The following is a 20,293-nucleotide window of genomic DNA, read 5'->3' as shown; positions in this document are numbered from 1 at the left end:
ACAGGACCCCACAGTGCCCTAGAGGCACAGCCTAACTTCAGCCCCACAACATGCACCACAGCTTTCTAATAGAGAGACATGTGTTAAAGAGGGCCCTAAAGAAAGACAGGGGTCTGTTTGCACTGTAACATGCAAAGCCTGAGCCAGCATGACAAATTTTAACCTCTCAACCCCATCGGTATAAGTAAAAAGCTATGAGTAAAGCATAAAAATCAATGTTAAGAGGAGGTTTTCCTGTAATAATTAATTTGATATATTAACAAAGTTTTAAGTGAGAGGAAATCGTTACATTGACTCTACTGTAAAGAAGCTGAAAAATAGATTTGGCTCCAGACACAGGGAATCTTCACAGACAAGCTGGAATAGATTTTATGCATGTTTTTTCAAAACTTTTGACATCTCCCCACTTGACCAGGGTTCCCTGCCTAAAGGAACACAGTACACCTCTCAAGTGAACTACAGGTCTAGGGACCATTTTATTCTGTCCCCATCCGCAATGTTTCACCTCTCTCCCATTTATGAACTTATTTGTTACACACAAAAATACATGATGTAGCCACACTTACCCAACGTCCATGCAAAATAATACTTTGGTTTTGCTGCCTGTGTTACAACATACAGGTAACCAAGTCTTGACAAGAAGGGCGTTTTATCAAGAAATTCGTTATCAATAATATACGCCATAGGAAAGTTCTTGGTAAGCGTCAGGAATAAAATGAGAGATACTAGTGTGATAAAAAGCTTGTACATCACTGCTCCCTAAAAAGACAAAACAATGAAACATTCATTAGAAACATTTGATTAAGGGGAAAACAAGGCAGTGTTCACGACATACAAAACCAATGTGCTTCAAGAACCAATAAAGTTAGAAATTACAAAGTTGGTACTGACTAATTCAGAAGAGGTGATGAAGAAAAGGCCAGAGTCAAAGGTTTAGTTTCATTTGGTTTACTGAACTACCTATAGATACGTACAAGGGACAATCAGTCACAAGTCATTTGTGATTGGTGATGAACTTCATGAAAGACTCCTACACTAGTTAGTGGAGGTCCTAAAATGAGAAAGAAAACAAACAAAACCCTACAATGGAAAGCAGAAATCCTCTTTATATGTACTATCATCTCCTGGAACTGAAGACTGGGTTCCTCCTCAAAGCCAAAAGCATTGATATTCAGTATAGGAGTAGGTCTTACTGCCCAGCTACCACCCAGAGGTCTTGCTAAAAATCACTTGTCCAAAAAGTCTATGTGTTGTACAGTACACTTGTACCCATGGTACAGGGTATCTGCTCTGCCACAGTGTTTTCTATTACAGCTACCTACCTTCCTATATACTACTATTGACAATCATGTCAGTAGTTTGAAGCTTGTTTTCACAGAATCACAGAATATTCTGAGTTGGAAGGGACTCACAGGGATCATTGACTCCAACTCTCAAGTGAATGGCGCACACAGGGATCAAACCCACAACCTTAGTGTTATTAGCACCAGGCTGCTAATCTCAGGGTCAAACACACATAATGAGTAAACCCTTCTAGATACAGTCATAATTAAAAAGTAAATCTGACACTTGGGTACCACGTAAAACCTGACTCATGTTTTGAAAAGAGTACTAAAATGCAATATACTATTGAAACAACAATGTGGTTTATGAACCAAAGTACTCTTTTTATATATTGTCCACATTCTGGAATAAATTATTGTGAAATTATTTTCTAATGTAGATTATAATATTCTCTGCTGATTTACATCTTATGCAATATAGGCCTTATTCTGACCTCAGTCAGACTAATGTAAATCAGAAGTGACACCTCTAGAGCCAGTAGAAAGACAACTGTGTGCAACAGGAATCAGCAATGCCTAAGCTCATACTCAACCTCAGAGGAAACATTCTGCCCACACTCACAAAGCTACACGTTCAGTGTCACCTTAAGATAAGAGAAAGAAATCTGGTTTTCATGTGTTATCCTGTTGTACCAGAAGGCCATTTTATAAGAAGGTTTTAAGTAATATTAAAAAAAATATAAAATAAAATTAATGCTAATAGTATGTGAAAAACTTACCTCTGAATCACATTACAGTGTGAGATTCTCTTGCAAAGCACCTGGACAGGCTACAGCTTCTGATAAGCCATGAATCATATATTTCTAACATCTCCTGCACTACAGGGGAAATTTTACTTTTTTCCTGATGTTTCCTCTTCTGTCTGGAGCTTAACTGCAACTTGTCATTGTCAGAACCTTCAGACCATTCCCACTGCTTCACAAAGGAGTGCGCATTAACCAGTGACTCGTTCGGCAAGCCAAACCCATTTGGGGAATTCACTAGTCCCTTCACCCCTGACCTTGTGATAAAAACAGCAGCCACACATAATAAAAAAACAGTGTAACATTTACTGGGAAGATAATCCAAAACTGTCTTTAATTCTTAGTTTTTAATTATGAGAATCATGTACAAAGCTGTACTCTCCTACCCTCTGCAATAAATCTTTGTCATTTTAAAACTTACAGTTGGAGAAGGATCAGGAAGCCTGTCATAACCCTTCTGCTTCCAGTTCACTTCTAACAGTTTCATGTGCACATGCCTCCCTTCAATGAAGGCGATATAATCCTTGTAATTGCTGCAAGGCCCAGCTATGATGCTCATAAAATTGAGGAGATAACTTAAATACTCCAGTAAAGAAGGTCTTGACCTGTGAAAAATCAGCCACACACAACAAAACAAAACAAAACAAACAAAAAAAACAAGGTAAAACACAGCAAAGGCTTTCACCAGTTTTTGTTTGCACAGTCTGCCTCATTTCCCCACCTCTCTCCTATCATCCTCACCCCAGTTGAAAGCTCACTAGATCTGTTTGGGGGAAGATGAAACACAGTCTGCCTTATATTCTGGCGATGTCTGGCAGATGGCAGTCAGAACAAAAGTAACATGGAAGTGCTTAAGCTACAGGTGAACTAACGCTAAGGATTTGAGAAGTTGTAATCTTACAAAGATTTGTTTAAAACAGTAATAAATTTAAATATCCACTTTCAAACAAACTGGCTTGTGTATTTTGACCAGGTCACCAGTACCAGGGGTGAGAAGCTGGTAATTAATTTTGGACATCTGTCCAGTACGTCAGGGACCATAGTGCCTTGTTATACAAACCACAGGGCAGGGAGCTTTTAAGACCAGGGCTCTCAATCCTGAGAGAGGCTCCCACTCACCCTTCAGTCCACCCTTTAGAAAAATGGGAAGTGTCATGTAAGACACAGAGGAAGAGAATGAAGAGACTCTCTCCTACTGTGCAAATAAAGGAAGTAATTGCCTATATTGCATCATGAGCAGGAAAAGGAACTAAGGGAAAAAAACCCACATAAATTATAAGACAGCTGAAGATGAAAGTCAAAGAAAGTCCATCATGTTTATTTTTTTCATTTTGCACGTGCATATCCCACCAGTTCCTTCTGGAATTTTACATTTTATGTAAAATGAAGAAGATTCACTGTCCTTGCTACAGGAAAAATAAGACGCACAGGGGCTCAGTTTTTTAATGTGGCAAAAAAATGCCAACATCAATATCGTGCACTGAGTGCTCTCCACAAGTGTGATAATAGTCACCATTCAAGTCAACATGGAGCCCTGAGATCAGAGTACAAACTTGAGCACAGTGTTTCAGGGCTCTCCTGTTCAAGGCACAGATGGACAAGCATAAACCAAAACCCACTTAAAATTCTTTCAGACTAAAACAAATTTCTAGCAGAAAAACTAAGCAACAGTTAAACATTTTCTGTTGCCTACTTCTATTCTGAAGTGGAATTAGTTTGAATAAACAGTTAGATTAGCCAGGATTTTCTGCATTCACCCTACTGGTTATTGTAGATGTTAGTGCCTGAACAGTATGTTCTCTGGTGAAAGCATTCCACAGAAAGATGCAGCAAACAATTTGGGGCAAGTCTCATCTTTCTGTTCTACAAAATCAGGTCCATGATTTGAGCTTCTGAGGTCTACAGTAAGATTAAAAATAAAGTCATTAGTTTCAGCTTAGATACTGCACATGGTTGGGTGGGGAGACATGAGCAATGCATGAAGGAATGTACAGAGGATGAGTGAGAAACAAAAACAGACCAAGAACAAGAGGGAAGACAAAAGGCTGTATTACCAAAGGGGATTTAAAACTCTTCAGTTATGAGCTCATCTACTGTAAAAGAAAAAAAAAAAAGCCTGTTTGGTAAGAATTTGACTAGAATTAATCATATGGTCACAAGGGTCCAGTGCATTAAACATTATGCTGCGAGCCTTAAAAATAGACACAAGACCACCTACAGGATTTTTGCTTTTCAAGAAATTATTCTCCTACTTTTTACGCTCATAGGTAGATTTTCTGATGGCTAATCTTCTGCCTTGGAAATGAAGGAAATAATTTCCTTGGCCTTAAACAAACACTTCATGGTGAAAAGTAGTTACGGTTGTAAGACTAATTCTGTAACACAGATTCTTAAAAAAAATCAACAAACTGACTTGCATCCTGCACTTGTATTGAGAGACAAACTAGAAAAAAAGGTATTTAAAAGAGATGATCAGCATGCTCTCTGAAAAATGAGAAGACTGGTCACATAACGTGAAGAACTGGGAGTATTAACATTATGGAGGGAGACAGAAAAAATAAAATTCCAGTGTTCAAAAATGATGGTAAAGGAAAGCAATACTTGAAGTTTCAGAGTCAAACCACTATGCAGTGGTTTGCCGACAGGGTAGAAGTATTCTACTTAGGAAAATAACATATCATAGACCAGATGAAGATAACAGCCAAAAAGTCCATATAGTACAGTCTTAGCCTGAATTTAAAAGAGTTAATTCAGCAAAGACTAGTTTTGTTGCATGTGGAGTATGTATTTAAGTCAATAAGACATTGCCAAGTATTTCAGTGCTTTACTGACCAGCACAGGGATTGGATTGAAGCCCTGGATTGAAGAAATAAGGAATATAGGAGAGAAGTTATGTTTGTGTAAGGTGGGCAATAACAGCAGCATTACAAAAACACATACTCAAGCAGCAAATAGAAAAAGCACATAGGACTTTTGGCATATCATGGACTGGAGAGAAGTAGGGAACATTTTCATGGCCAAGACACGAAGTTGTTCCTAACATTGCAATGGAAAAGAAAAAAACAATAAAAACAAATAAACAACCCACACCCTAAACTTCTTTGGGAGAAATTAAACACAAATCACTAGGGGAATTACGTCCTTACTTTACAGCAAGCCGATTTTGCTCAGCAGTGAGTTCCTCAGCTTGTCGCCCTATTCCTAGAAAAAAAAAGTCACATTAGATCTTTCCAAAAGACAAACAGTAAAAGCTATTCCCAAAGCCTAATGTTTGCACCCCACATGCAACTTTCTAAAACCACAAACTTCAAAATTTCTTTGTCACGGGCAGTTGTAATACATCTCAATTCCTAACTTTTAGGTCAAGTATATTCATGTTCTACCCTATCTCTTTACCCAGTTTCTTACCTCATTCCCCCTTTCTCACCCTACACTGTGAGGAAGAGCAGCCATAGCATTCCCACACACACAATGGAACTGGCAATGCCATCAACTGGCAGTGACCCCCAGCAGCCTCTACAAACAGTCCTGGGTTGGAAAAACCTCAGTTGCCAGAAGCCGCTGGCTCATTTAAGCACAAGCCTCCCACTGGCTCCTTGGTGAGAAATGGAGCATTTCACAGCAGGAGGAGTGGGCAGTGGAAGGGAAGCAGGCTCTCAGGGAACAGAAGCTCCACTGGTGTGAAAGAGCAGCCCAGCTGCCTGCTGCTGGAGCAAGCCTAAACATACACATCAGTAATAATCTGGAATTGTACAAGGTCCAGACTGGAAGGGTGACCTCCTGTTGAGTGCACAAGACCTTTGGGGCCAGAGGTAGAGCACAGACTCAACATCCCAGGAAAACTTTAAGGAAAAATCTTGTGTGATGGCCAGTGGTAAACCGATGTTGCTTATAGCAAATAGCTCCAGATCTTCACTCTAAAGCTTTAACTGTGAGGAATCCCACTGGCTTCAGCAGAACTCACCAGGGGATGATTCACAGCACTGATCCAAGCATGCATGTGGATGAGGGGCTTGGCATCAACTTACACTACTGTTTTAAACCTACTGGCCATAATTACCAATACACACACAGAGGACCCATTTCCTAAAACGACTGCTGATAAGCTCCTCATTTCCATTCTCTCTCTACTGTTTCAGTTTGTAAATATTAAGAGAGCTTGAGTTTCAGAGAAACAATTAAGCACTTAATTACTTAAAGGGCTGGGTATTTTGTTTGTCTGTTTCCATTTATGGACAGCTGTGTTAAACTTTTACAAATAGAAATTTGTCACTGATGCTTGAACTGCAAGCTGCCTCCGTTTGATCAACTGCTCCATATATGGGTGTTCACAATATAATGAGCCTTTTCCACTGTCATTAATCTGTAGGATTTCTGATCTGTTTAAAACACTCCTGCCTCTGCTGTTATCTTTTTCCTTTCTGTCTGTTCATTTACCTTCCATATTCTAGGTGTGTACCTAGGCTGCACACTGCTGTGGCATGCTGAGCTCGCTGCTAGCTTAACTAACAGAGGCAGGGAAGCCCCAGCAACATGAATGCCAATAACAAGGTCAATTAGCTAAGCTTCAAGCTGTACTTTAGACTCACTAGTGCAAACCTGGCTTGCAAACAATGCAAACCCTGCAGTCTGTGATGCGGCCATCACCTAAATCCTAGATCATAACAACTCTATAGCAGGTTACTTATTTAGTTGCCCACATCTTATAATGCAATGGGCCTCAGACCATCAGAAATTCACACTGCAACATCAGTAGGTGCAAGCAATAATTGCTACTGATGACAACTGACATTTGTAGCCTTTGCACTGTACACTGTACTACACGCAGGCATTTTACTGGGAAATAATAGTGTTCTTTGTCACAGCACAGCACAAGACTGAAGACAATGCTATTTTGCTTGCAACTGTGCTTCTCTCTGCACTGGGAAAAAGCTATTGAATTCTATCTCTCACAACTCATGGAGTATATTACCACTGAATATATCAGCGCTAGCATATTTTTTGCTAAATTAACGTTAATGACTGAAACCATGCACCAAACACAACTCTTGACTTCTGAGAACCAAAAACAGCTTCAGAGAGCTTCATGGAGATGCACTGTAGCATCTAAACAGGAGATACCAGTACTAGTTAAAATCCAAATTGGGCCCAAAGGAACTAGAGTACCCAAAGGGAAAAATACAGTTGTCTTTGACATTGCAAAGACAATTTGATCCTAGAGAACTGATCACAATTTGAAGTTTCTCATTTTCCTCCACAAAGCACTTTTCTTCTTCATTTGAAACAACTCATTGAACTACAACTCGTTCACTCCATATCTCAGCCATAGAACGCACTGGAATAAAAAGGTCGTCATCAGGACGTGGGAAGAGATTCCTTTTTCTTACCATCATGTAACTGGCATGCGAGTGTTGTGATCTTCTGTGTAATTATCATCAGCGGACTATAACAAAGACAGAAACAACAGTTACATGTCTTGTAGTACAAATTATTCCCAACTTTCTTACTGAATGTCTTTATTCCTTTAAAGGGCATAACTGTATTAGCAACAAGTGGAAAACATCCAATTAAAACTGAAGGAGGCACTCAGGCATAAGACAATTGCCTGGGTTCAAAACAACCCCACAGTAACTTGCACTGGAATTTTTAATTGCTAAGTACACACAAAGCCTTATTTTATGTCTCCCTATCGCGCAGCAGTGCAAATTGTAGTTCAGAAGAAATCACACCACTAGGAAATACCAGCTTCTGCAGTCCACTGAGCTTTCTTTCAGGCAAAGACCAAATTCAGTGCAACACTAGAATACAGCAACGCTTCTGTAACATAACTCCGGCTCTTCTTACTGTTACTCTCCTATTGTCTGTCTCCTCAGTGCCCTAAAAAAATGTTGATTCTGCAGATACAGATGCTTATTTCCCCACATGAATAGCTCTATCAATTAGGACTGTGTGCAAATACCAGAATAGTTGTCAGCACAGCAGTTTCCCACTTGCTTCTTGGCCGTCCAACTGCCTTGTGAACAGCCTGTGCAAGATACACTGTCCAACTGGGAGTGTACAGGCATGTGGGATCTGGAACCTCTGAAAACATGAGCTAGCTGTACCTAAGCCAGGCTTACAACCCCCCAGAAGCTTTGGTGCCAACTAAACATGCAGCATAGAAATAACCAGTATGCCCAAGAGAGCCACTTATAGTTCCCATTTCCAACTTGACAGAGCTTCTTGGCACTGAAGGCAAATGTGAGCTGCTGCACCTAAGGACTAGGAAAAAAGACAAAACTCCTGATGCATGGGGGCATCAGGAGCTGCTTCCCGTGAGGGTAAAGGACACAGCCAAGAGCATTTAGAGGTAGGTCAGAAGAAAGATGGGGGGAACACCATGGGGACAACTGACCACTTCCTCACTGGCAGAGGCTCCAGGGGTAACTGTAGTCCATATACAGTTTCTAAGGGCTCTGGAGCTCTGAACACAAAACCTGGCACTGAACAACTGCAATCTGGAGGGACCCACGGCTGGCAAAGCAAGGGATGAGCACCTGCTCACACTGCTTTCCCCCACCTCTATGTCCCCGGGGACACCAGCACAGGGTTCCCAGATCTCACATTACCTATGAGACCTTCACAACCACAATAGTCAAGAGGTGGAAATGGGTGATGAGGATTTACCATTATTTTTAAAGCATTAATTGTGATGCCTGCATGTAAAACCAGTTCCACATGAGAACCTGTCTTCACTGAGGATTGTTTCTCAATTTGAGGATAAATTAACATTAACCATATAGAAAAGTTTCTGTTTGAACACAACTGATGTCTTCAACTTGGAAATTAAAACTCAAGTTTGTATACATGCTATTTAAACAGTTTGACCAGTATACGGAACTTTTTTAAGAGATGTAGATGATTAATCCAAATATTACAGCTACTCATTTTAACTATTGCAATATATTTTCTGGAACGCAATTAAAGAAAAAAAAGTTGAAGGTTTTTTTTAGTTCAAGAACTGTATTTTCCCCAGAAAATTCTAAAGGTAAGGAAAGAAGAAAAGTGCAAAAGTTACATTCAATGATGTCTCTATCTAAAATAACATTAAAATACTCATGTTCTGCAGACATTTTCAAGAGATTTTGGATCATCCTTGGCTAAACTGACCTACTGATTACAATCCCAGTGGTTAAGATAAACTGTTTGCAACCAGACTATCCCCCTAAGATAAATCAAACTGATTTTCAAGATAATTCATACGCGGAGCATGGTAAATGCACAAATTCTGGCAAAAGACATTCTTTCATTCTAAATGGTCTTTTTTTATCACTAAATATCACTGGTCTTTTTCCAGAGTCCACAAGTAATTCTGTGGGGGCAATTTGCATTTTCTACCCAAAACCAGAACACACAATATCAACCAACTTCATAATCAGAAATTATTTTTATTGTTTCAGCAGTCCCTGCTTGAAATGTAAGCAAAAAAATTTGTACATAAAATTCAGAATGTACTTAAATATGCACAGAACTTGAATACAATTGTAACACAAGGGCTTGTACGTCAGCTCACTTTGGGTCACCTAAACCAGCTAAGGAATGGACAAATTCAACAATGACTTTTCACCTTCCAGACAACTGCAATATTGTAAAATAGTCATTCTAAATTTTATTCCAATTAATCTTTCAAGAAAAATTATTTATAAGCTGTTTTCACCATTATCTTCAACACCGTTTCTCAAAGTAGATTTTCCCAGACAAAATTTAGTTTTGCTTTCAAAGATACATAAATCCTAATCCTCTAAGCATATGAAAAGGCAGATTTTTTTTAATCCTTAAGAGAGACAGAGGCTGTCAGCGAACCAGCAGTTCTACTGCAATAAACAGAGATTTTTATTTTGTCAGTGCTTTATCTTTTAGCTTTATGGAGGAACATTAACACTTGATTCAAATTGGTTCAATTTGTTGCATATGTTTCTTATGGCAAGCATTTCATGCCAATAAGTGAAGTGAGTAACTTTAAAACTCAGGGTCTGAGCCATAACCGTATGCCTTTAAGTGCCTAAATTTAGACACTTGACTTAGAAAATTGGGCCCCCATGGTAAGCCAGAGAGAACCAAAATGCAAACAATCCTGACATGCTGATTAACTGAGGGAAGCCAGAGTACAGCCTGCACTAAAGTCATACAGCATATAAACACAGAGGAGAGATGTTCTCTTCATCTATATTAGGAATTCATTGCCTCATTGATGGCACATTGCAACCCAGCAGAAAAAGTCAGCCTTTCCTGCACTTTAATCAGAAAAGACAGACAGTCTGTCTCCCTCAAATCCCACCTCCAAAGGAGACAAGCAAGCACAAAAGTGATGCTTCTGACATCGTGGGTGGGAAGGAGAGCTATAAAGTGCATTAGATACCTTCCATTCTCCCTCCTGACATCATCGTATTACATGTCATACATATTTTCCAGAGTGGCTGGAAAGCAGCCCAGCGGAAAAGGACCTGGGGGTGTTGGTTGGCAGCCAGCTGAACATGAGCCATCAGTGTGCCCAGGCAGCCAAGAAGGCCAGTGGCATCCTAGCCTATATCAGGAATACTGTGACCAGCAGGGCTAGGGTAGTGACTGTCCCCATGTACTCAGCACTGGTGAGGCCACACCTCAAGTACTGTGTTCAGTTCTGGGTCCCTCACTTAAGGAAGGACATTGAGGTGCTGGATTGAGTCCAAAGAAGGGCGACGAAGCTGGGGAAGGGTCTGGAGCGCAAGTCCTATGAGGAACTGCTGAGGGAATTGGAGAAGAGGAGGCTCAAGGGTGACCTTATCACTTTCTACCGCTAGGAAAGGAGGTTGCATCCAGGTGCTCCCAGGCAACCAGTGACAGGACAAGTGGAAATGGCCTCAAGCTGCACCAGGAGAGATTTAGATCAGACATTAAAAAGAAATTCTTCACAGAAAGAGTGATTAGATATTGGAACAGGCTGCCCAGGGAGGTGGTGGTAAAGTCACCATCCCTGGATGTGTTTTAAGGAAAGACTGGACGTGGCACTTAGTGCCATGGTCTAGTTGACGTGGTGGTGTTAGGTCATAGGTTGGACTCAATGATCCCAGAGGTCTTTTCCAACTTAATCAATTCTGTGATCTCTTCTATACCCTACTTGGGAAGGTGAAAACCTGCTGTACAGTGGCACTGGGATGACACACACTAAATCTTTCACAAGAGCAGTGTCAGATAACACTTCACAGTAAGGGTAAGCAAGGTTTCAGGTGAACAAGGAGCATCTTCCTCCTCTCTCACCCATCTACCATTCCCCACTGACTTGATCTCATGGGATAACCATGCCTTCACTGTAGGAATAGGCAGAGCACAACAAAATAATGACACTACTGGAGCTCTCCCTTAATTTTAGGGGGGGGGGAAACAGTATCATAAATTCCTAAGCACGTGAATTTTGATTATTAAAACTTTGCAACACCAGAGTATTGAATTGTCATTTCTATTCAGCCTTTCAGGCAAGCTCTAGTTTTAAAGAGCAATAAAACACTGAGTAAGTTAATACATAAAATACAGCACCGTATCATATGTAGTCGACTGTTTCCAACATGGTAATATTTTAACACTTAGATTCTACTGGAAAAGTCAGTAGTGCTAAAAACAAGAAGGGGAGTTAACAAAATTATAGAACTTCCAATTACCTTTCTTACTCCCGAATTTTGAGACACAGAGGTTATTGGAGTGGGGCAAATTATTAGGTTGAATTTAAAATCTACCTACCACATGAGCATTTAGAGATGAAGCATATTTATCTCTAGTAAGGAAGCATTTGAAATAAAACAAATTTAGAAGTCTAAACAACTTGAAATCCATTGTATTTGAACACCTACGAATCGCTTTGCAGCCACCTGCTGAATGGGGATTCCACACCCCCTCCTCTTCACCTGCCCTATTAAGCACTACAGTTACAAACTAGCACAGAAACACAGAATTTGATTTACATGAGGTGTGACTTCCCTATGTTTTATATATTGGCTGTGAGTTTAATCTCAGGTTGTAACTGCATTGTACCTGCTATACATAAACCATAGAGGTAACATTTAATTTAAAAAAAAAGTCAGGAAATTGTCCCAGGGACAATTTAATTTTTCAAGGCATCTAACTCAGGATAAAGATAGCTTTGGGGTTTTGTTTGCCTCACATTAGATGCCCTGAAAAATAACACCAGACTAAAATGCAACAGTTTACAGAATGCTCAATAGAGGGTTTTACCCCCTAATTAAACCTTCCAAATGAAAACATACCAGTTAATGTAATTTTTAAACACAGTTTTCCCCAATGCAATAAATTTTCCAGGCCAGTGGAACTAAAGATGTCAGCACTGTTAGTAGACTCTTGTGGGGATCTTCCTCACATTACAGGCTGGCTTTTGCACTGAGCAAGCTTCAATGCTTACAAGAGAAAAGACATTTACCAAGCACAGTCTGCTTGACCTGAGGTAATCCCGTGGAGAAGTCTGGCACACGCTTGCTAGAAATAGTTTCCACTGACCTGATTTCACTAAGAGAGGAGGTGGAGTCAAAAGGCTCATAGCAGAAAAGACTCCAAAACAGCAAACGTTTATTTCAGGGTTACCTTTTTAGCCCTGAAGCCACGCTGAGAAGCTCACACAGTCACATTCTACTATGACGTTAACCATGCTGATGAGGGGATGGCCAAGCCAGAGACACCACAACAGCTTCACTGGCAGTGGGCTCTTACTTTTACTTTCGACAGTAAAATGAAGTACTGAAGCACACAGAGGAAAAACACTTCACTAAACACACTTGCACTTACAAAGCAACTTCCAATTTGCTTCATGTGCTGATGTGCTGCCATTTTTTTTCTTTTTTTTTTTTTTCTGTGAGAGCTCCCAAAGAGTATTTCTTAAGCCTTCACTACAGAAGCATTTCACTTAAAAGAGTGTTTACTTCTTGAGAAGTGTTCTGGTGCCCTGGGATGCACAATCTGCGTGGAGCTCTCTAGTAGTGACTGCCTGCTTGAATTTTGCCTAGTTCCCACACTGCAGTTCTGGCAGGGATCCTGTGTGTCCAATGGTAAATGATCTCAGTGCAGTTGCAAGTGGACAAACCCCCATCTGAGCAGTAAAGCAGCAAACGGGCACAGAAACAGCCTGATCCCCCCTTACTCACCCTGCACCTGCGCCGCTGTACTGCCCCAACTGCAGACCAAAGTTACCCAGAGCTGCTGGGACGGACAATGCAACAACTCACTGCATGTCATACGTTTAGAAGACAGGAAAATAAAAATAACCAGTTGAATTCGCAGGATCAGTTAGCATCTCTGCACTGTGTTTCAGCATGGTAACAGAGCAAAGCTATCTTTGCTCTCATCAGCAAATGTATTTCCTTTGTAAAAAACAGTCGTTGTACCTTTATTCCTTCCTTTTGTGGTTGATACTAAGCCACCGAGAGGGAAAAAAACAGCAACAAAGCACTAACAACCCAGCAAAAATTCACTGCCTGAAGTGACACTTGTTACTAAAGTATCTGCTTATATGGCTTTTCGAGAGGGCTCTTTCAACCATCATCCCTTTCTAAGCAGTTTGCTGAGAATGCTGCTGCTGCTGTTCTGTATTTGGGATAGGGTGAACACAAAGATGTCCATGACATCTGAGGAGTGATGTCCACCAAAACACTCATGAAGAGGTACAGATTTGACATGTGTGGGGAGGAAAACTGCTCAAGTCTCCCTGATAATTCAGCTATGGTCTCTCTAAGACCAACAGAAGATTGAAAGCAGTGTCAGTGTGTGTGGTGATTTTCACAAAGTGAGTATCTCTGCTGTAAAGAATGGCAGCAAGAATCTTAGAATAATTAAGGTTGGAAAAGACCTCTAAGATCATCAAGTCCAACTGTTAACCCAGGACTACCATCTTCACCACTAAACCATGTTCCCAAGCACTATGTCACCACTTCCCTGGGCAGCCTGTTCCAGTGCTTGAAAACACTTTTCATGAAGAAATTTTTCCTATATCCAAACTAAACCTCCCCTGACACAACCTGAGGCCATTTCCTCTTCTCCTGTCACTTGTTACCTGAGAGAAGTGACTGACCCCATGCAACTTTCAAGTAGTTGTAAAGTGCTACAAGGTCCCTCCTTTTTTTCCAGGCTAAACAACCCCAGCTCTCTCAGCCACTCCTCATATATGAAAGAAACTCACATCTGCACAATCACTCTGACATTTCACTGAATGACCTGCAATATTAGGAAATTTTGGTCAGACACTGCAAGAATTCAAAGAGGAAACTAAAAAGCTCTATGAGCTTAATCAAGGAAAGGATTAAAAAGACACAAGTTCCATATGGATGCAGACATCCTCTGAATTCCATCCAGATGATCATATGCATATGGCATTTGTTCATGTAGCTTGCTAGATTGAAACCATATCTATTACTAGTTTCCAAAAATCACAATCAAGATTCCTTACTTGAAAATAATTTTTCCATAAAGCCATAATATTACTATACTCAATCTGAGCCTGTGATACAAATGGAAAAAACACAAAGTGTATGATATTGCTACTGGTGTTACAAAGTTATACAGAAAGCAGGCAACTTACCAGCATAATCCTCTTAGCATAAAGAAGAAATAAGAGAGAAAGAGTTAGGATTTAGTTTTTCCAGGTATTATGTATAAATGTCAAGCAAAATAAAACATGCATGTTTCTCTCAAAGATTGATTTGAATTAAGGGTGAAGTACAGCATTCAGTTATTGTTTAGTGTTAAAAAAAGAATAGTTTTCTTTGAGAAAGTAGTAAACAAAGTTCCTACATTATGTCACCACTCATTTGAGAAATCATATAAATGAAAGAGATTTGATAGAATATATATATTTGATAGAATATATATATTTTTTAAAAAGAAATTAAAATTCAAGTGCAGCAAGCTGGACCTCAAACACAAGTCTGCAGATGATGGGGGTTTTTTTCCAACTTAAAGATTCCCCTAAATCCAGTGTCTTGCCTTCTCAATGTATATCCCCAACCACATTCACCTAAAAGGGTGGGAGGTTGGAGAGAGATGGGCACAGCTCCACAGATTCTGTCTCGGTTGTTTATGAAGTCCTAAGGGAGAAATTTAACACCATCCTTCCAGCTAGGAACCTGCCCAAATGCTTCCCTATTATCAGTTATCAACTATCTATTATGCAATAGATGAGGAACCATCAAATATGGCAGGACAAGCAAGAGGAGGTTCAGTTGCTGCTCATACCTGATAAAACTGTGGCCAGAGAGTATATTTTGTCTCTCTGGGTCATCACATCTGTTCAGGTATGTGCATAAAGCCTCAGTGGGCACATATTATTTACAGCTGTTTTAAGACACATTTATGAGGCAGACCTGGGTTTCACCACTTTGGGCTTCAAGTTTTTATTGATACCACTACAGTATTTTTATTTATGTTAGCTTTTAAAATATACCATGAAGATGCAGTTCATATCCATACTATATTTTCCATTTGCTTACTACTTGGCAGTTTTATGTTTGACTCAAGTTTATAAACTGGTGTGTATCTTGAAGCACCAGGACAAAATCAAATAACACAGTAAGTTCAGGTATTATTCTTCCACTGCCATTATTATTCTTGAACTCATCATTAAATAAGAGTAGTTCTTTTTTCATCAAGAGAGAATAAAATGCTACCTGGTTTATAAAATAAACCCCCAGTCTCAGCTGGATCTTTATTAAAATATCTTCAGAGAGAGAGAGCTAATATGCCTCACAGTGCATTTCTGAATGCACTATTCAGAAAAGTATGATCTCTTGCATTTCTCTCTCTGCCTCTGTCTCATACACACACAGAGTTATAGCATTCTAATCTCATTTACAGGCTTCTTGGTATGTCACACTCTTTCAAGACATGCTTTTTTGTATTAAAAGAACCACAGAAAAATTAAAGAACTAAATTTCTCTAAATGTGTGAGTTCCCATTTCTGCACCCTTCTCTAATAAAAAAACCCAAAATTCACAGAGCAACTTCCCCTCTACCCCCTAGAATTTAAGTAAATGCTTAAACCCACTGCCTCAGAGAGAGACACGTGCACACAGACAGCAAAAATCTTCAATCTCCTACTCTATGCCTGTAAGATGACAGACTAAGAAGAGTCAGTCACAACTTACTGTGCCAGTTTGCAGAATTTTTTCATAGTATGTTACTAATTAGTCTGTATTCAGACATTCAATTAAACAAGTGGAATGCAGATAAGCACACTGTTTTTAAAGCATGCAAAAGCATACCTTCCTTTCATAAAACATGTAGGGTTAGCTGTCTCTATTTTTGCAAAGCATCCTCTGCTTCAGTAAAATCAGAGACTACAGCATATATGAAAAACACTGTTTCATGGAAATGCATGGCATATAAAAACTTGTGCTAATTAAACAGCAGCCACAACCTGCCCCCATGAGAGAACCCACAAAACTGGTGCCAACAACCAAAGCTGATCTCTTATGTCTGTTTGGTTTACTCAGCCCGCTTCCAGCTCCCCTAGCAACTCACCCTCTGCCCAAGCCCTCCCCTCATGCCCGCTGAAGTGCCTGGGATGGGTAAAAACCACCTTCCCAGCTGGGGCTTCAAGATAAATCAGAATGGGGGAAAGGACAACACAGAGCCAACAGGTGTGCCTAGGAAGCTGGAAGGAGAGCAACCCATCTCTCAGGGCAGATCACCAGGGACCAGAGCACCAGCCATGCCACTCACCAGGGCCATAGTAGTCCTCCAGCTCCAGTAAGAGGCTGTACAGACTTACCCTCCCAGGCTGCTCCAGGTAGAAGCCTAGCTAACCAAGCTCTACCTTCCTAACTAGACAGTGCCTCACAAAAAAACAGTAGAAACAATGAGTCAGTGCAAAAATCATACAGTGCTTGTTCCTTCCTTAAAAAAACTAAAAAAAAAACCACAACAAAACTCTTGGAAAAAGCTTAAGGGAAAAAAATTGCAGGTGCTCCACAGGTAACATACAAATTATTCTTAAAACGTACCAAAATTAACTAATACTAATTGAAACAGGAACCAGCTTCCAGACTCACTCACCCGGAAAAATCTGTAGTGAGAATACCATAATGAAATATGTATATTCGGCTTATGTGGCACAACGTGAGGTATCCCATAGCTACGACAAAGGAGTACCTAAAAACACAACATACAGAACACATAGTTACCAACACAAGTACCAACAAGAACTAAATTGGGTTTGGGTTACTTTTGATTTTTGCAAATTAGATTGTTAACAAGTCTGAAGCTATGCTACAAGACCTGGAAGAAATTTTCAAAGAGGACTGATAGTTTTGTGCACCCAGCTGAAACATTATGGAGATGTCTCTTCACTCTGGGGGTGGGGAAAAAACAAAAGAAGAAATAGGATCAATTCAAGTTGCATATTTCAATTTCAGAGTGCCCACCTTCACATATTATTTTGAAATTTTTGCCCAACTAAAGCATTTGAAACCAGATGATACTGTATGTGCATCGCTGAAGTTATTCACTGACTTTTTTATCTGTAAATGCTCTTTATTTACAGCTTTCCCTCAGATCTAGCAGAGACTAAAATATTTCAAGGTTCAGGTATTTTCTCTCCTCTGATTTTCTATAAAGGTATGTAATGACACATAGCCTATTCTTTTCAGCTCTGCATGCTAAAACATGCCATCTTCCAGAAGAATCATAGAATCATTTAGTCTGGAAGGACCTTTAAGATCACTGTGTCCAACCAAAGAAGCATTCCTTAATTAGAGTGTGACAAATTCATTCTCTGTTTTTCAAGATGATAGCAAACTTATGTTAGGCAGGGCAGTAGCATGACTCTTTCTATCTTAAGAGCTGAACAGTCTGAAGACTGCAAGTGCTGCAGTGTCTGCGTGGGCAGATGCAGCCCTTCATACAAGTAACTTCTCCCTGTATTTATGAGAGCAAGAAAGAGGATACTGGAGAGGTAAGAAGCAGATGGATGTTTGGAAACAGACTGACACATGAAGCAATCTACACAGTGCAATGGAGAGCTGGGGCACCAGAATGAAAGGCTTGCATCACATGTACATGCCAGGACCAGGTCTACTGGTGTCCACTGTAGCAGAAGTTATCCATGTGGAGGAGAAGGTGCAAAGACCAACAGATTACAGAATAAGATGGCACATCGGGTATGCAAGGAAGAGCCGAGCCATAGGAGGCTGGTAAGCACACACTGCCAAGCAGGATTCCCCCCCAGACCCATAAGAGGATCAATCACAGGGGAGAACTAAAGGTGAAATCAGACAATAGGATCACTCAGCAGACAACTGAAAAAGAGCCAGACCTTTGTAAAATTATGGTTGGTTTTAAAAGAAATGAGTTTTTCCTCCCTGGGGACTAATAAACTGCAGTGTGAACGACAGTGATGGATTCCAAGTCATCCTGCAGGTCACATGGCCCATAGCAAACAGCTGGATGAAAGGCAGACTGAGGGGACACGACAGATTCTTCAGGAGATTCAGCGTAGAATTTATCTTATTTTATCTGGGTCCGGCATCCCAGGCATCCTGCCTCAGCAAGGTCTTTGGACTCCTCTCTCATCTAGGGAGAGCAGCAAACATCCCTCTAAAGGTAAGTCACCCATCTCAGACACGTAACAGTAAGAGACAGCCTGAAGGATCTAAAATAAGCCTCAACACTTAAGTGTAAAGCACTTAGATTGAAAGGGGGGCAAGCAGGGAGAGATATGCTGAACTGCTTCTGCAGCTGGGAGCACTTCTGTTCCTGGATTAAATTGTCCATTTACAGGCCTTGAAGGCTAGCAGCCTCACCAGAGAGCAAGCTGTCAAAAAATAACCAGGGAAAGGAGCGTGAAGGTTAAATTATGTAGTTTATTTCATTTGTTCTCTTCCACTGTATTTTTTGGAGGGAAAAAAGAGCCAAGTCTTGAAGCCCCACTACGAAGGATTCTGTGCTTTTACAGGCCCCCTGTATGAACAGTTCCAGACCTTAAAGCGACATTGGTCAAGCTTACTCTCAAGCAGTCTGAATACATTGTTATTTTGCCAAAATTCATAATGTTGATGCACTTTGAGTCACACTGCCACGGCTAGTGGAATACAGTGGAAAAGTCCTAACCCAATCCTCCCAGACCTCCTGAGGTTTTCCAGCATGTTGGATTGACATTTCAAATTGAATCAAATCAACTCATTACTATCTTGCAGCAGTGGGTGACATTATATGAACCAGCTTATTTTGTGTTGCAGTATACAGCTATTTTTCCCAGCTGCGTCCATTTCCCTATCATCACCTCAACTTACCTAGGAAGATGTAAACAACCATTGGATGATTCCCTGCGTAGACTTGGTTCCCCTGATCTACAATCACTAACTCCTGTATTTCCCTCAAGTGACTGGCAGGGACAATGCCCAGGAAACAAGTCATATGCATTTTTAACACCTTTTTGTTTTGGTCTCTGGATGGCATTTCTTTAACAAATATTATCCAATTGCTTTTTTTTCTGAAGTTATTAATAATTTCTGGACTTCTGGGATTTGCACTCTGTGAGGGGGTGGAAAAAACCTCCTTAATACCTATCTTGCTGGTGCAAAATGCTAGTGACTGCTGTAGACAGGCTTGTTGTTTATACTTCATGTTTCTAAATAATCTTAAGTGGGGATCCCACTTAGATATTAGACAGAGTTCTCCTCAGGAAGTGACTAAAAAGAAGGCGAGATGATTATCTGAACATCAGATCCTCAGACAGCCCTGGCCCTGAGGACAAGTGAAGAAAGGCTTTCCATTCACCAGCCCAGACTGTTGTGGATTATGAGCATTCAGCAGCAGCTACAGAAACAGCCACACAGAGCAGAGACAGAAATCACCTGTAAGACATCCAAACCACAGTATTAACCACATGCTGTTAGGTAGACCAACACAAAAGTAAGGAAGTGGGAAGAACCACCAGCTATAAAGCAGCAGCTTTGCAAATAAAAATTCCTATTTATGTAAACTGATGGGAAGCAAACAACTCCACCTAAACAATTTTAAAAACTCGCTGGTGCTGAACTCTCTCTCAAGAGATTATGGTACCCACACGAGAAGGCTTAGTGACTGAACAGAGAGGTTCTTCCACACAAATTTCCTCTCAGTCAGTGAAAGAAGAAGACATTATCCTGCACTACATAACTATCCTATACTACATAACTATCCCAGTTTTCATTTTCA

The 20,293-nt window shown here is 40.3% G+C and overlaps 1 protein-coding gene across 2 annotated transcripts in view; it reads right to left on the bottom strand.

The window, feature by feature from the left end:
- MBOAT1 (membrane bound O-acyltransferase domain containing 1) overlaps positions 1-20,293 on the bottom strand; it is a 56,249-nt gene that overhangs the window by 11,765 nt on the left and 24,191 nt on the right. For both annotated transcript variants that reach the window (XR_007906569.1, XM_051799207.1), the window contains exons 4-8: positions 17,153-17,248; positions 7,474-7,529; positions 5,233-5,287; positions 2,508-2,691; positions 567-759 (exon numbers count right to left, since the gene is read on the bottom strand). Coding sequence is in view for 1 of the 2 variants with exons in the window: in XM_051799207.1 (XP_051655167.1) it covers positions 567-759; positions 2,508-2,691; positions 5,233-5,287; positions 7,474-7,529; positions 17,153-17,248 (584 nt within the window). In the remaining variant the exon portion in view is untranslated. The remainder of the gene's footprint in view (positions 1-566; positions 760-2,507; positions 2,692-5,232; positions 5,288-7,473; positions 7,530-17,152; positions 17,249-20,293) is intronic.

Source organism: Manacus candei, unplaced genomic scaffold (genome assembly GCF_025592945.1).
Source record: "Manacus candei isolate 608988 ecotype Guabito, Panama unplaced genomic scaffold, ASM2559294v1 h1tg000049l, whole genome shotgun sequence".
NCBI classification, from domain to species: domain Eukaryota; kingdom Metazoa; phylum Chordata; class Aves; order Passeriformes; family Pipridae; genus Manacus; species Manacus candei.
This window is presented reverse-complemented; position numbering and strand designations above follow the sequence as displayed.